This window comes from Haliotis cracherodii, unplaced genomic scaffold (assembly GCF_022045235.1).
Source record: "Haliotis cracherodii isolate W230 unplaced genomic scaffold, xgHalCrac1.p SCAF_4, whole genome shotgun sequence".
NCBI lineage: Eukaryota > Metazoa > Mollusca > Gastropoda > Lepetellida > Haliotidae > Haliotis > Haliotis cracherodii.
The window spans coordinates 51,921,838-51,940,327 of record NW_027266297.1 but is presented as its reverse complement, the minus strand read 5'-3'; the positions used below and the strand labels follow the sequence as shown (position 1 = coordinate 51,940,327).

The 18,490-nt window shown below is 38.8% G+C and overlaps 1 protein-coding gene across 4 annotated transcripts in view; it reads left to right on the top strand.

Annotated features, from left to right (window-relative positions):
• LOC139478272 (inactive tyrosine-protein kinase transmembrane receptor ROR1-like) overlaps positions 1 to 18,490 on the top strand; it is a 213,856-nt gene that overhangs the window by 181,444 nt on the left and 13,922 nt on the right. For all 4 annotated transcript variants that reach the window (XM_071260684.1, XM_071260685.1, XM_071260686.1 and 1 more), the window contains 5 exons: positions 2,628 to 2,817; positions 7,798 to 7,904; positions 16,245 to 16,338; positions 17,003 to 17,041; positions 18,237 to 18,373. In XM_071260684.1, coding sequence (XP_071116785.1) covers positions 2,628 to 2,817; positions 7,798 to 7,904; positions 16,245 to 16,338; positions 17,003 to 17,041; positions 18,237 to 18,373 — 567 coding nt within the window. The remainder of the gene's footprint in view (positions 1 to 2,627; positions 2,818 to 7,797; positions 7,905 to 16,244; positions 16,339 to 17,002; positions 17,042 to 18,236; positions 18,374 to 18,490) is intronic.

Below are 18,490 nucleotides of genomic sequence, written 5' to 3'. Positions count from 1 at the left end.
GCTGAGTATTGATACCTCCATTTCTCCTACTAGAGAATGCCTGTACACACACACCTGCATGTATGATAAATATATTATGGGATGTGACTTGTTTGACAGCTCTAATTACAAGGCCTGCAATCCCGTGTGGAAATAACCTTGTTCATAAACACCATTCTGCATGCCTTCCTCTGATGGGTTAATGTTGCTTCTTGCTTGGGCTAATGGAGCAGGACCCACTAGGTCTCTGCCAATGTTGACTTTAGAAACCAGGCTGTGCGCTGTTGCTACAAATGGCCTCCATGATATTTGTTCATATAGCCATGACGCAAATCATAACTTTTCATTTATCTCTTCACAGATTTATGGTTGTAAAATAATAGTTTGGTTAGAGGACATAAAACTTGCTGTGTGATCGGCCCAGAAATTTCCAGATTTTCATGTGTTGCAGTTGTATAAGAATGTGATTGCCCCAGTGATTTCCTGACTTTAACTTGTTGTGGTCGTATAAGAGTGTGATTGGCCCAGTGATTTCCTGACTTTTACTTGTTGTAGTTCTATAAGAGTGTGATTGGCCCAGTGATTTCCTGACTTTTACTTGTTGTAGTTGTATAGGATTGTGATTGGCCCAGTGATTTCCTGACTTTTATGTGTTGTAGTTCTATAAGAATGTGATTGGCCCAGTGATTTCCTGACTTTTACTTGTTGTCGTTGTATAAGAGTGTGATTGGCCCAGTGATTTCCTGACTTTCATGTGCTGCTGTGTTTTAATGTGTTTTCCTGACATTCCTTGCTGCTGTTGTATTAGAGTGTGATTTCTCTATGTCATCAGTACTTAATGTAACTGAAAGTTAACATGTGTAGCTATAACAGTTGCATGTGTATGGAAGGGGTAAATGTCATGTGCCATCAACCTGCTTTATCCGTGTGTGTAAACTTGTGTGATTGTGTACTGTGTAGCAGCATAAGGCCCGTGCCTGGCCTGGCATGTCTCCAGAGATGTGTGTGGACCACGTGGCAGGAGATGATCACATACTTGTGTACCTGCTCAGGGGACATGGTTAGATTACTGCCAACAGTGATGCACACAAGCTGCTCACATGCACCCTCCCCCAATAGCTTCAATGTCCAGCACCACCGACTCCAAAGAGTTTGCAGTGTGTGGAGGAAGTTCACAGTGTGGCAGCAGTCCATCAGGCTGTCATCATCAGCATGACCATGGTCATGACAGTCTGACCTTTCCTGGGCCGTTCCCTAACCTTCAGGACCATATGCATCTGCACCTCCTGGGTTCTACCAGCCACAACACTGGTAATGTGTGTTGCTGAAATAATTAACTTCCAGCCACATCGTGGGACCTTGAGTAGGGTCCAGCCTTGTTGTCTGTTTCAACAAAGCAGTTGACAAGACATACAGAAGAGAACTTGTAATGTCTCACATGCTTTCTATGGTCTGTAAGAAGTGCACTCAATCAACCAATGGCAAAATGTAATTAAACAGAACACCAGCAATAGAATAGCAAGTGATACAACATTTAATTCAAACATATACACCTTGATCTTTTGAAAGTTCAACATGGTTTGTAAAGACATCAGAACATTAGAAGGAAGAATATCATCATACAGTGGTGTGTATACCAGAAAGTCAGTGGTATGAAGAGGTAATGTTGGAGCAGACGGACTAAAAAGAGAGACGCTAAGCTAGCAAGTTCACATGCTGGTAACATTACAGCTTCCATAACCATGCTTCAGGTGCTCCTGGCATTTGAACTTTGCTTTGTATGGACATTCCACTCAATTAGTGTGAGCATTCCCATTGTGTTGGGTGTTGGCACACAGGAGTTGATACACTGGCTGCTGGGAGCCCTTCCACATGGGAAGATGCTCACTGTTTTACCTTTCCTTCCTCATGCACAAAGAGAAAAAAACAAAGTTGACACAGAGTTTTTTGGCTGTTCCAGCTGTCTGGTATTTGATTTAATTGGTCTTGCTATTGTTGGTGTATGCATCAACAAACAGAGACTTCAAGTAAATGTCATCACATTTGGTCCTGTGGGTGCTGCTACATCTCACCGTAGGATGTGAGCTACAAATTACACAATATTTACTTGTGCAATCCAAATTTGATTTTGGATAACAAATGTTCATTTCATTTGAGATTTCCCCTTTCACATTTGCTATGTGCAGGTGATGATCACAGTGTTTTTAATGAGGGCTCTCTAAACAGTGAGGTATATTTGTAGAGAGAGGTGATTGTGAGCATGGGTTTAGGTGACTGGTCATTTGTCTTAATTCGCTAGGATATGATACAGCTGATACGGATGAGTTTTGTGCTTGATGGCTGTAGCCTGCACAACACAGCCACCTGCAGCTTCAGTAACAATACACAGGGCATGCTGGGCTCCTGGTGCCTCAGCACAACAGGTCTCCTCTCATGGGGTACAGCACATGACACTACTCTTCAGGAGGCATCAATGTGGCAATGTCATGGGTAGAGGGAATGGAAAGGAGAACCTATATGCACTATGTGAAACAGTTAATATTTATTTTCTTAATTTTAGCATGAGATCTTTAAATAAATTCATAAGTTTACAAGAAATGTTGTTTCTGCTGTGTGTGACTAAATGCAGATTTGTTTGTTCCTTCCAGGCCAGGGGCACGTCCAGCTGGACATAGAGATGCGCAATGTGACCAAGTACAAGGGCCAGTCTGTACGCCTCAGATGTGAGATCACAGGCTACCCAATACCCAAGTATGCTTGGTTCAAGAACAATGCACCAATCAATGATGATGATGAAAAAGGCCGCTTCAATGTGCGCAGGACAGCATGGGGAAGCAGGTATGGCCAGCTTGCACATATTTCACTGTACTTGGAAAGTGTGTGTTTAGTGGGTAAAAAAAGTAAACAGAAGTTATTTTTTTCCCTCATTCAGTTGTATTTAATACAAACATGTACAGACAAATTTTGAACCTTTGATATTGGAGTTTGAGATTGAAAATATATTGGGCATATGCTGGCTTTGCTAATGGGGTATGATTGACTGCAACTCCCCATTATTGGATGCATGGAAACATGTGCGTCAACCCACACTAAGCTGATATCACTGCATCTATACCATTAGTCCTAATGTTGTGTACTTCTCAGAAATGGAAAAGTGAATTTAATTAGGAATGTTGATAGTACAAGACATGCTGTGCACTTATTCATTGTGTATAAATCCTAGATGACAATTAAGAGAGAGCTCTTTGGCACTCTTGCCATCTCAGATAGGTGCACTGTTAGTATTGGAGAAAACATTCCTTATACAGTGAAGAGCCAGCTTGCACATAACTCTCCAAGAGCCAGATCCCTTTGGGCTGCACATGGCTCACTGGCCATTTCATGTGTCCAACTTTCTCCAGTGGTAATTTGCTTTGCTTTGTGCCAGACTATTAGGTGTGTTTACAAGCAATGAGATGCGTTTGTTCAGACTGAATGTACTAAATGGAGATTAAGTATGTAGTGTAGAGTAGACAGCTGTGCAGATGGCATGCCTGCAAGCTAGTGAACATTCAAGTCATAATATTTAGTGTTTCTCTTAACCTGTGTGATGACATCTCCTGTGCAGGGCAGTCAGTCCTGCTTCCTCAACACACGTTACATTCAAACCATAGCATCTATGTTTGTTACATTTTAAAAAAATATAAAAATATACAAATAGCACCAGAAAATGTAGGGAAAGTTATGTATGGCTTCCTGCCTTGAGACTATATCCTGGCATGCTGGCGTGTAAAACTGGGATATATTTATGAGTGATGGTCTAAATTGTTTGGAAAACTTGTCCTGTCTTCATGCCAGGATATTTATTAAGTCAGCATGTTTCAATTAAAGCATTGCTTAGAAAGTATCAGAAATAACTGTCGTGCAATCTGTCCTTCCTCACAGATATTTTGCAGATGGGATAATCTGCCGGTGTGTCTTCCAATTGACATTCTTCACCTTGTTCAATCAAATTAAAGCATGCCCGACTCGACCAGAAGGCTTGTATCATATAGTACTGTAAGTTAATTACTGGTTGCCATGAAAAATGTTGCCATTACCTCTAAGAGCCTGCTCTTAGGTTTACCAGTTCCTGTCTCATTCCGATTGTGCAATAATTAATCTCAGCAGAGTTGTTGATCCTTTGTCAAACACAGACTTGACAGTTTACATGCTGCTGGTTGGCTGACAACAAAGCCTGCTACAGACACATAGTTAGCTCTTCATCTCCACTCATCTTCTTCACTCAAATGGTCACAACTCTTTGCCACTTATGCAGGAGATGAATTGCAAATTAGTGTCACTGCCAATTCAGAATAAATAAACTTCTTAAGTGTAAAGTTTTGTTCTGATTAAATTCCTTTTTTTTTCATTTTAATTAAAAAGGTGATGTATATGAATCTGGTGTGTTTCACAAGAAGGATGCTTCTCTGATGGGCAAGCATTCTCTGTTGTTGCCGTAGCTTCTGCTGACTTCAGTCTTATTAATGAGTATTCTTTGTAGTTAATAATCTTTTTCATTTTATAAAGATTCATCAGTTTTGGGTAAACTGGGAGCTTGCAATTACACTGACTTTGATCTGAATGTAAGTCTTTACTGTGATACAAATCATCTCACCAGAATTAAATTACTGAATGGTTAGCCTGTCCACAAACAGTTCCCAGCAAGATGCCTCCATATCAAGAATGTCAAGCAGTATCATTTTGTTAGAGTAGTATATCTAAGCTAGATTGTTCCTGAGGCAAGCTGAGGTTATGTCTCCCAGTCCACAGGGACTGCATTGAAAAGGTGCCTAATTTATTATGATTTTCAGATGTATAAGTTACAGCAAAGAGGTCAAGACCTTGCTTTGGTCTGCATCAGTTATGTAACTTAAAAAACTAAAATATCTCCAGCAATGATTGAGTTGACTGTAAGGAAGATGTTTTTTTAAAAGACGTATCAGAAGTTGTACATGTCTGATAGAGGAGGTCATGGATGCTGTTCATAGCAAGCCCATGGCCAGTGATTATAGGTGTGCTGTAGCTAAAACTGGATACTCTTAGTATTCCCAGAATCCTTTCACAAAAGTAAGCATTCAGGTATGGGGGATCATAATGTCTGTTGTGTATTGTATGATGAGGTCATGTAGCAATACAAAACTTGTCTATAATGTGGCAGTGCTTAAACATAACTGATGAGTAATGTTTTCTTGAGATATCTCAATTATTAGGATTCTAGCTCACATGAACCTGAGGTTCTAGTGATCCTCTTTTGTGATGCATTGTCGATCCAGTACATGCCTGGCAAACACTTTTTCATGTTCTCCTCATCTTCCAAGCAACGCTTTCTTTGAAATGTGCTTGAAGACAATTTATAGGAATGTTCTCCATTTGTGCTTGTTTCAATGGAATTCACAATTAGATATCTTGTCTTTTGGCATATTGTAGGCTTTTTTACCTATGACTTTCATGACACACCTGTTTATGTACTTTTCCTGTGTTTTGAACATCTCCTTAGAAATCATGGTGTGTAGGAATTAGGTGTCAATAGTCCCAGTTAAAGTTTACAAATTCTCTAATGATTACCAGTTGACTTTAAAACATTCATGGGTGCATACCCCTGTACATTATGCACATTTGACAGTTCCCCCTGAACATATCAAGCAAAAGATCCCAGCAGTGCCACCTCTAAACATACTACTAATTCTGATATGATTTTAAGCATGGCAACCATATTGAAAATGGCACTTTCGCATCCATTTTTGTATTCATAATTATGAATTTCGACTCCCAAAGTGTGTCAACTTGGGCACTAGGTCTTACATTATCATGTCAATTTATGTAGCAAGAGATGTTGGTCACCAGTTAGTGTTTAACGCTACAGTGGTTAATTTAGGTTTGTTGTGCCATTTCTTTGTGCAATGGGAATCAGCATTTTGTTTTGTGACAAGTAATCATGGAACAAAGCCCAAGTAGTTTCCAATTTGAATTATTGTAAAACATAGTAAATATTACTTTTTGAAAATGTTGAAGCTAGGATGTCACACCGTGTGTACAGTTGACTGGTTCTGTTAAAGCTATGATGTCACACCGTGTGTACAGTTGACTGGTTCTGTTGAAGCTAGGCTGTCACACCGTGTGTACAGTTGAATGGTTCTGTTGAAGCGAGGCTGTCACACCGTGCGGGTTCTGTTAACTGGGTCTGTTGAAGCTAGGATGTCACACTGTGTGTGTGTTCTGATTATTTGTTCTGTTGAAGTGAGGCTGTCGGGGACATGTTTTTCTCTGTTGAAGTTAAGCTTTAGGTGACCAGTGAAATGCCTAATGACCAAATATTACATGTCCCTTCTCTACATCTTTCCAACATCAAGGAGAGGCATAGCTAGATTATGGTAGATAGGCAAACTGCAGTGTCTTACATGTCTCTTTGATTACATTGCCCCACAGATAACCCGGAGATAGAGGAACAACAAACAATAGACACATATAGGAGTTTAAAGATGGTTTATTGAGGGGAGAAGTATTGTCACTTCCCCTGTAACTAGCCAGGATCAACAGTTTTATCACCAAGCACATTCATTGTTGAAGCAGACTCAGGCAAACACTTCCATGGGTCACGTTTCATCATCACTCTTCCCTTTTGAAAACTCCCCTTGACAGAAAATTGATAAGTTTTGGTTTTAAACTCACACTTATAAAAACCACATGTCATTTGTTATCAGTCCTGGTGATAAGAGAGAAGGTTCTCCATTGGAAGGAGACTTCATACAAAGTGGAAATACTCCAATCTTGAGGTACACATGCTTCGGAGCTAATCATAAAACAAATAGCATTCCAAACTTTATTTCAGTATCGCTAAAATGTCCCCATAATACAAATCTTTCGGGGAAAGTTAATATTCCTTTCTGAAATTTGAAATGTTCTAAAACTGATGACTTGTTCACACTAATATTATTTTTTTAGTAACAACATGTCCTGGATTTTGAAAGCACTTTAATAACCATATTTATCTCCCATTTCCTGCCCCAAACTGTGGCTGATGAAGTGCAGAAATCAGTATAAATACATATGGATATTTGATATAGAAAATAACACGTATTTATGAAGGAAACCAATTAGCATGAGACCACAAACAGGGCTAGCTGGTCTGCAGCAAGCTGAGTTAGGGTAGGGACAAGGGGTAGGGACATGGAGGTTACTGCAAGTGCATAGACCGACAAGGCAGGTGGATCCGCCAGACTAGTGTAAACACAGCCAGTCTCCACATACAGGGTAGTTGGATGCAGCCGCCATCCACAGCCTCACTGTCATGTGCAGCACCAGTGATATTTTCCACACACCCAATGTTGTTTCACCTGCAAATTGTTTACCCTCAATTAAGCTGGGGTGTGCGCAGTGTAATAACATATCGCTTCACAGCTTTTTCCAAGTGAAATTCCTTCAATTCTCAGACTGGAATGATCTTGGTCTTTGGTTATAAAACCAGTATTAATTTCAAACATTTACCCAAGTGAGGATAATGTTTGAATGGGTTACCATTCCAGGAATCCTCAGTGCACTCCTCATCCAATGTTGTCAATGCAATTACATGTTCTGTATGGTGATGGTATCAAGCCATGCAAACACCAACACTTCTGAATCATTTTTAGCTGTCACATTGTGTGCCAGTCAGATATTGGTTGACACCACTGCAGGCAGTGTCACCACTTAGAGATACAGTAGAGGCATACAGTGCTCAGTTTACACATCAGCAGCAATAGTCGCTATTTGTAAATTGTTTTCCAGAAAAGTTTCACTGAGAGGTATGTGATGTTTCAGACTGCGCATTTCAAACCTGGACACAATTGATACTGGCTTCTACACATGCAGAGCTTCAAACAGTTTTGGACAAGAAGAGACAACTGGTGTCCTTGCTGTCCGCAATGGTAAGTATCAGCTACTCTAGCATTTGCATCTCAAGTCATATAATAATTAACTGTCAAACATACTGATGAATAAATTGCAAGTGATAACGTGTCATTTGATTTTCTGAGCAAGCAATTTGTTTTATGTGTTTATGCTTCCATCAATCAAATAAAAGATTAGGACACACCCACTTGAGGACTACTTATTCCTGATTGGCTGATAATAGGGTGACTGGGCTTATGTTGCATATTTGTGCTGAATGATGTTACTGATTTCGTAAAAGTCTGTGAAGTTATTATTGTTGATGTATTTATTTATGAGAATTGACACTTTGCATTCACATTTGTGTTTTTTGTTTATACCTCTGTAAACATGAAAAATATTGATTGGTCAGTTCTTAAATACAATAACTTCAGTGACAGAATGTGGTCCTTAAGTGTTTGTTAAAGTGAGACAGTCAATTGTAACAGCCTTGAATTGGTATCTTTGTTTCAATAATTTGCTTCACTTCACACTTTGTGCCTTTCATGTTTGTATATATCCACAAATAACAGTGTTTGCCATTCCACCTCTCACCATCCTGTTTGCATGGTCCTGTTTGGGTGTGGCCATTTGGTGAAGAAATACATCAAGTGAAATAGAGATCACCAGTGCGCAACAATAGTCAGATGTTGCAAATAAGGGTCATTAATGATATGAAAAATGATTAATGAAATTCGAAATACAAAACAAATGTCAATGAACAACGCTGATATATCATACAGGTAACAATGCAACAAAGAACAATGGGTACTGAAAAACATCTGTCCACATAAACATAAACACTTAAGGACAACATTCACAATAAAGAATGCCCGATGGCGCTGCAGCTTATTCTTCTGTGTAAGATACATGCATGCAATGAGCAACAGGGTGCCAAGGTGCCCAACACATTTATTTATTACATCATTCCTTGTGCTCTTACTGTGTTATGTCATGTACATGTTGCCAGTATAGTGCAACTCTGGTCGTCGGGATGTTTTGAAAATGCCTTCACTTATCTCGAAGAAAGGCATTGAAAAATAATGAGCAAACTATGTTAATGAAACCTTATCTGAACATACTTTTCAGTATCATGTCAAATGACTATCAAAAAGGTATATCAGTTAATATTATTGTGAGTAATAATATGTTGTCCTTGTTTCACTGAGTGAGAGCACCAGACGGACGTACGCTGTGAAAATAGGTAAACTAGGAGTTGCCATAGGTGTTATATGATGTCAGATCCAGCTTAAGTTAGCTGTCTCTGTAGTGACATTGGGCTGAAAGATCTGGGAACTAATTCAGCTGTAGCAAAAGTAAGTTGTGCATTTGTCAAATTATCTTGTGAAAAGATGAGATTAAAAAATAACTTCATTTAAAACTCATTTAAAACTCTGTTTGCTGCTGTAAAGTATCATATAAGAATGGCAAACATTGTATATGGGACAAAATAGTGCAAGTGATTCAAGGACATTTAATTGGCTAACCAAGCAATGTTTTTTGCATTTGAATTTACATAAAAACTAATGAGGCCAGATCCACTTGATGATTAGATATGCAGTCTGTAAAGTAAGTTTTGGGCTCGGTTGCTATTGGTGTTGCCGTTTGCATTGGCATTCCCATGCTATTCTGAGCCATAACCTGAAAGCTGTTCAGTGTTTTTCAATGAAACTTGACATATGCATTGCTCATCAGCTTAACTGGTGCCTTTTACTACTTGAAATTTTGCTCAACTTTCTTTTGTAACATTTCCATGGAAACAATTTGGACAAGTCTGAAACAACTCTAGGCTTCGTTTCTGGCCCATTACTCTTGAACTAATGAATATTTTTGTATGAAACTATACATGTGCAAGGACCACAAGCTCAACTATTGTCTTTTCATATTTTTCCGTTTATATTTTTTATAATTCCTTGTGTTTCCATGGAAACAATTTTGGCTTAGTGTCAAACTCTACAGCAAAGGAATATTTCTGCATGAAACCATTATCTTTCCAGGTTATATTTTGTTATTGTTGGGTTTTTTTTATTTGCAAACACATTTATAGTAATAACTGAACTAATGGATGATTGTATAAAAAACAGGAAGGGGGGGGGGGGGGAGACATGTATTTATGCATAAAACACATTCTACATGTAGTTGTATTTGTTTAAAAATGTAAACAATAGCAACTTCTACCATACTACCACTGTCGCTATTCCGAGATGTGTCATAAATCATGCAAGGCAACATCGTTATAAAAAAAACATAAAAGCAGACAGCAATGGTTTAATTTGTGTAAATACCATCCTCATTTAAACAAAAATCCACATCTGGCCACACTGAGATGTAAACTGATTAACTGCCTTACATTTGTAAAACTAGGGTCTTTTGAAACGAATATCACCACTATAGTGCTGACATTTGGCTACAAGGTTGTACATATTTAGAATTGAAGCCTGGGCGAAAGATTACCATACCATTGTATTTAATCAAATTAAAGTAGAAAATAATAATATGTTCATTATATATATTATCGCATATATCATGATGATGAATAATAACCAAACCCATATCGGTAACTGTTTCTTTTGGTTTTTGACAAAGTGTATGTTTATTGCTGTTCATTTCCAATTTTGATGTTTTCAACACAAGTGTCATCTAACAGATTCTTATTTTTGCTAGCCAATTCTTTTATCTGATGAGTTATTGGTACATACATTTTTGTGCTGAAATCGGCGCACTTATCCAATTCTAAGGGTAAACTATTTTGCATCAGAGAGGAAAGACAAAGTTTGGAATATTTTCAGTGTGACATGTAAATTGTATGTGTGGCAATACACATAATTCCTGCAAATATCCTACCTCTATTACATCATAGCCACAAATTCCCATTTTGGCAATTATCACACTATAAAATCTTTAGATTTTTTCGAAAGACGTCCTCTTCACTGCCAATTATCCCATAGTCTTGAGGTAAACCCTATCCCTTGTCAAACTGCATCTGCGCATGCGCAAGGCGGGAAAACATCACTTCTTTCCCGTGTGTGTTGGATCAACAAGCAAAGTTTTTTGCTCATCAATCCAAACACGTTTTTCGGTTAATAATTCACAGCTAGTATAAATCTAAAAAGATTACAATAGTCAACCAACGATCATCATTGGATATAGCAGACAATCTACGATCGTCAAGTTTTGCAGCAGACGACCTTCGTCAGTCAAGATTGCTGAAACGGTGGAATAAGAAGCAAGATCGTTGACGTAAGTAGGTAGATTTAGTTTACGTAGTGTGGGGTATGGATGCCTCCCCACTACCGTCATCGGGAGTCTGCTCGGGGTGTGGAATTGATCAAGTGATCGGGGACCCTCACCCTAGATGTAGTACGTGTAGAAAGAGCACGTGCACGATGCACGTACTGCAAGGACTTGTCAAAAGAAAAATTTGACAAGCTTTATGAAGCCTTAAATTGTCCCAAATCAAAATCCAAGGAGGTACTGCAAGGATTTGTCAAAAGAAAAATTTGACAAGCTTTATAAAGCCTTAAATTGTCCCAAATCAAAATCCAAGGAGGAAGACAAGATCATCGGACAAAAAATATGCATCGTTCTCTCCCAAAACTAAATAAAAATCAAATGTGGAAAAGTGTTGTGTCTCAGGTAAATTGACTTCCTTAGAGAAACACGGGCTCAAAAGAGGTGATGAATAAAGAGAACCCGTTTTTTCCTTTTGAGGGAAAATCCCGTTGCTCAACCCACCCGCCCAAAACTAAGGAGCAGGCATCCAGCTCTGGTCTTGGGACCGCAGCCTTATGCCTGGGTGCTACGGGTAGTTTGGTCACTCATGGGTTTAAAGAAACATTGAGCCCAAATCTATTCCGTTCTTCCCCTTGAGTATGACTAAATGGCCTTAATCGCTGACAACATCCATGTCCGAAATGTTTGACAAACATTTTCAAGCGATATCACAGGATATAAATAAACTAAAACAACATGCAGATCTGAAAAATACGACAAGATCTAGGTCACTTGATTCAGATAGCAAACAAAAGTCCTATTTACATCGTCACAGGTCAGAAAGTTCACAGGACCCCTTGTATCTAGGGAAAGTAGTCACGATAGCACTATCTCATCCCATGCTACTCGGGAAAAGAAACATGTAGCACGAGAATCTCACGGAAATAAACACCATTCTTCCAGGCGGACATATCAATCTTACACGCCCTACAGTGAGGAAAATTGTGCTAAGAGTTCCTATTATACAAAGTGTGCTCTTTCAGCTACAGTCACACGCGAGAATCGCGTCTATAGCTCGGACAGTTATGCATCACCTAGCTATGTTAGTTATACAGCAAAATCCTCATGCAGCTCGAGCCAGAAATCGCAGCAGAGAGATAGCCATACACCACGTGATGCCATTTCACCCCAGTGGCAAGTGCCCGGGGGGTACGACCGAGAGGATATTACTGGCGCTTCTCAATATTGTACGTATGCTTCGCAGGGGGATATGAATAGTACACTCACGTTCAAACCAAACGACTACTCGTTTAGAGATATCATCTATGAAATCCATCAATTGATCCCATCTGTAAATCGGACATATTTTACGGCAACCTGACAAATCTCCACCTTCACGCCTGGAAACTATCGCGAAAAAGATGCAAGTTTCCGTTTTTTCTAAATCAGCTTCAGACGAGGTGGCTAGCTCATGGAGACCATCTTCCTCAGCTATCTATAACCTCAGATGGAGAAAGTTCTGCCAGTGGCGAATAGAACGAGGGTTGCGTGACGAAAATATGACAATACCTATAGTGGCTGATTTTCTTCTTCACCTGAGAAATGAGAAAGGGTTCAGACATGGTACAATTGAAGGCTATATATCAGCATTAGCCTCAGTACTACAACATGATGGTTTATCCATAGGATCTCACCCAGTATTAAATCGACTCATGAAATCGTTTCACTGGAAGACATTAAAATCCCACACACCTTCCCTAAATGGAATTTATCCATCGTTCTGTCGGCACTGATGGAAGCTCCATATGAACCAATGGCAGAGGCTACACTTTTAACAGTTTCCAAAAAGACGGCCTTCCTCTTAGCGTTAGCTACAGCTGCTAGAGTGTCTGAGCTTGACGCTATTGATATCTCATCTATTACGCATTCACAAGATTGGAGCAAAATATCTTTCAGATCACTACCAGAATTTATCGCCAAAAACCAGGCATCAGCGTTTGGGCCTCTAGGACATAGACAATACTCTATCCCATCATTGAGTAAAACAGTGGATCATACAGATAGACTATTATGCCCCATCAGAGCTCTGAGATACTACATTTCAGCTACTCAGAACCACAGGAAGAAAAGAAAACGGCTCTTTATCTCTTGCAAGCCTTCATCAGAAAAGGACATTACTAAGGCTACTGTGGCAGGATGGCTTAAGAACACTATATCTGATAGTTATCTTCAAGCCCATCTCTCTACACCAGAATGGGGAAGTTGCAAGGCTCATGAAATCCGTGTTCTAGCAACAAGTCTGGCCTCATGGAATTCAGTTTCCATCGAACAAGTGGTATCAAGCTGTCAATGGATATCCCACAATATGTTTACTCATTTCTACCTACGAGACGTACAACATGATCTAGAGGGGCTATACTCCCTGGAGGCCTTGGTGGCGGCCCAGGCTATAGTCAGTAGCCTATCCATCCCCTGTTCTGTGGAAGTTAGGGGGGGTGAAGATCCCCAGAAGTACCTCAAAATAAGGTAAGTTAGCCTTTACATTATGTCAACTGGGTTGGACAGATCATTGGCTAACATCTGGGATCATAGATCATAAGGTGATAGGGTTATTACATTGTTAGTTGCTCAGCGTAACATGTGTAACTACCGGAGGTGTTGTCGGGGAAGACTTCAGAACCGAAATTATGAAAAGAGTATGTTTTATCACCAATATATAAAGGGAAACACGTCATCAGCGTTAACGTACGTCATTATCATACCTGAGGTGAGATAAGTATATATGCTTGTTGGCTATAGAGCAACAAGTATATAGAAACGTCACAATGACAAATGAACCGGAAGTGACGTCATAGCTGACCTCAGAACCGGAAGTGACGTCATAACGACCCAAGTGATGTCACAGGAGAATGAACCAATGGTGTCATCATAAATGCTCTCAGAACCGAAAGTGACGTCAGAAAGGTCATTAACTGAAAAAAAAATCATATAAATAAGGTCAAATATCCACCAAAAACAGGTAACAATCATGAGATCTTAAAACAGGAAGGACGCCACAAGTGCCAAGTCTTCTGCAGGTTTGCCAAGGGTGGAATCAGGAAGTCTGGCATTGAGTCATACCCCGTTATGCCTTTGTGTTTTCCCTTACTTTAATGCTGGCAATTATCTGGGAGTACTAGATGACAAGATCCCACCTGTCCCTCTGGTAAATACTGGCTATGATGTAATAGAGGTAGGATATTCGTAGGAATTATCAAACAATAGTTATCATTGTGTATAATTCTAAGAATACTACCTCTATTACATCAGGAAATAGTCCCTCCCACCTCCCCAATATATCTTACATCTACTTGGTGAAGGTTATTGGAAAAAAGTGATGTTTTCCCGCCTTGCGCATGCGCAGATGCAGTTTGACAAGGGATAGGGTTTACCTCAAGACTATGGGATAATTGGCAGTGAAGAGGACGTCTGTCGAAAAAATCTAAAGATTTTATAGTGTGATTATTGCCAAAATGGGAATTTGTGGCTATGATGTAATAGAGGTAGTATTCTTAGAATTATACACAATAACTATTGTTTGATGTCCATACCTCAAAATTTCTTATATATGTATCTCATTTATATATACAGTCGTACCTCGTTTATGCGGACACTTGCGTCATTTCACAATTCGTCCGTATAAACGAATTTCCGTATAACTGAAACCAGCTTCTTGCTGGAAGAGTTACTTCCCTTCAATTATGTAACTCATGACAGATGACAGAGCAAACAGATACATCCACTCAATCTTTATTCAAGACATACACGTTAAAAAAAATATGTCATAGAAGTTTGAACTTTACCACATTTTGAGGTTTGAATTTTAAACAATAATTCCAAATTGTCCAGATCGCCTGTGTTCTCGTAATAAAAATGTTTAAAATGTCACCAATTGTCGATTTTCCTATGGTATGTCCAAATTCAGTGCCATAATGCTTACTGATGGTTTCCAAACTTGCTGACTTCCTTGCAGACGCCATATTTATCGAATGGGATTACATGTACAATAAACAAACTTGTCTCAAACATAACTCAGTGTCACTTGGTTAATTGATTTCTCACGAATCAAAGGATTACCACCAGCGGAAGTGTATTGTCCGGGTAAGTGAGACAATTTTGTGAGCATTTCAGTGTTTTGTGTATGAAAATGACCATCCGGTTCCGGAAACTGCATTTCCGTATATACAGGTAAATTTATATAGTAATTATTTCGTTTTGAATGAAAATCGTCCGGGAACCGAGGTTTCCGGATATCTGAAGTCGGTATAAGCGGGGCATGACTGTATGAGAATATTTTTATTCACTTATAGTAAAAACTTTTCTTTTAAAATATGTAAACCTCGATTTACCATCTCTGCAATATGTTATTAATTCAAACTCTATACGGTTGAACATGATATTTATTGTGTAACTTGATTAATTCAAAGATCAAGATTCTGCGATTCTGTTGATGAATTAGTGACTTTGTATTTAATGTGTATATCATTAATGTGACTGAGGTCAAAAGGTGTGTCCAGCGTTCAGTTCAAAGTTGAATTTAAAAATATATATAAAATAACATTTGTTGTATTTTAAGTTCACCTTGCACTGAAACTTTTAGGAAATAATACTAGTAAGTATAATTATATAACTACACTTACTAGTATTTCACTCAAGCTAGCATAGAGCTCTTTAGAGTAAGTGTCACAAAGCAAACCCCGCTCTCACAATTATTTGTGTTATAATGATAGGTCAGCTCACATGAAGATATGAAAAAATAAATAAACATCACACACTACGAATGAACATGTACAAACACATAAAAGTAATATTATCGATTTGTTTTAATGTTCAAATTTCATTTGTTTCATAGATGTTTCTTGAATGAATGTCAAAAATGTGTTTGGTGAAACGTGGGTGGGTGCGTGGGGTGGGGGCTTACACCTAGTTGTGCCCATGAATAATGACCTTTCTTTGTAACATTTCATACTTTTATTTTGGCAGCATTTGACTATTATAGCGGACTGGTGATGTTTACTTCATTTGATATGTGTTTTGACCATATGACCACCGATAGTCCTGAGTAGCAATACTGTGGTGTGTTGCAGAGCCTGCACCAGACCCACCGAGTTCAGGGGGGAAGAACCCTGTCAAGCCAGGTGATGTGGATTTCAAGGCAGAACTCCCAGGAGATGGAGATGAGTAAGTTTTCAAAGAGTGTGGAAGTAGTTAACACTATTTAGACTAATGCAGAACAAAAAAACTGTAATATAATCACCAGTAAATACCTGACCAAAATAATGAAAGAAGGAAAAGAGAATATGACTTTTTATTATATTTTCATTATTAGTTTCCATTTTATATGTATATGTATGAATTAAAAAAAACCTGCAAAACAATAAATATACCTTTTTATAAAACATTGGACTTTTCTACATGGAAATTTGATTAGAAGAAAATGTCAATATAAAGACAAATATAGTTTTATTTATAAGTGGGGAATATTGTAGCAAGTTACAATTAGTAGAAAGAGAGCATTTGTTAACTCAGTAGGTCAGGTATAGTGAGTGCTTAAAGAAAAGTAGCTACTTGTGTCTATCAGTCAGGCAACAGAGATCCTTACAACAGTACCAAAATGCCTACATGCGCACACCAAATGTCAAATATATAACTGTTGTTTAAATGTGTCACTTTTTTCCTTTAAATGCCGATAACTATTTGCTGGTTCCTATTACATAAGAGATGTCACAATAAACATTCGGGTTGTTTCTCAGCCTTCTTCCTGCTGAAGAGGAGTGCAACAAGTAATGCAGAATGGAGGACATAAGTTTCCACTTTTCTTATCGGTTACTGTTTTTTTCCCCAGATTCAACGGCAAATACAACTCTGAGTTCCTGCCAGGAAAGTGAGTATGGTGATTGGCTATGATAGCACCAGATCCTGGTATTTTTTTCCTGTTTTCAAAGTGCATGAGCATTGGAAACAGAGTGTTCCATATCGGTTACAAGGTTATCGTCCCATGTACATTCTAGTCATAATTTTTAACATAGGAGAGCAAATTTGCCCTTTTCACTGTAAATGGTTTTGACATGACATTTTCAAGTTTTGATGTGTAATAGATATTTGAAAATCTTCTTTAATTATTCTCCAGTGGTGAAAGTTAACTATCAGAATACGTTCAAGCTAGTAAGTGGTTGTGTAAGAATTGAGCTGAATGGCATCCAAGCAAAAGGGTATTGTTGCCTTCATAGAGTGGATGGATGTACAACAATATGAGCACATCAGCACTACCGTGTCCGGCACATGTTGTATTAAGCCATACAGGGGTGATTGAAACCATAGGGCAATTGCAAAGAGGCTTTGAAACGCCCACCTTAATGAATACCATCAAAAACAGGTTGGGGACTATTAGGCAGTGCTGTTTATGTTTCATATGTTGATACAGTTGCCACTACAGAGGCAAGGCTTGGCAAGGGCTGGTCTAAATAAATGATTGCTCATTACCCAACAGTGATAACATCTTGATGTGCTCAAATAGCAGATCACATTTGCACTACAACAACAAACTATCTTCCATAAATATATTGACCAGCACCCAAGGCCTATTGTTTACATTTTGAAATGATAAATCACAGACTGGATTACATCAATTATGAGCATTAGAGTTACATGATGCTAGTTCAACACTAAGTCAGCCCATGTGTGAGTGATTAGTGTACTAATGAGTGCAATTACTGTCGACTATACAATAGTGTTAATGTGGTGCTGGAGACCACACCCCTCCCCCACCTCACACCTCCACCATGCCCAACCCCCTACAGCTGTTTGAGGGGACATGGGTCAAATATCTGCATTAGAAAAAAAGAAAACGAGCATAGGGGAGTAATGAATTTAATAATTGGCAGTGAAATAGTTTGATATGATCTGAATTTTAGGGCCAAATTGCTTTTCGATGATTTGCAACAGGGAATGGAACCTTTTATGTCTAATGCTTTAAATGTTATGTGTGTAAAACTGTGTATGTCCCACTGTGTTAAGTGCATGTTGCTGTACTACCTGTGACAGTTTGCCTGAATAACATGTCCTACATGTATTGTCAGGGAGGAGAAGGAGGAGGACCAGGGCTCAGGCTTCTGCCAGATCTACAGAGGGAGCACCTGCTCCAAGTTTGTGGGCAACATGAGCATTTATGTCACATCCAAACTGACACAGAGTCGCAAGGAAGAGAAACTCATAGGTAATTAAAACACTTTCCTATCTTGTAGCTCAAGACCAGGCAATTTGCTTGTGATAATTCCTAAAATGGAAGTATCAGTTGGTATGATACATGTATGGTATGGAATGTTTCAGTATG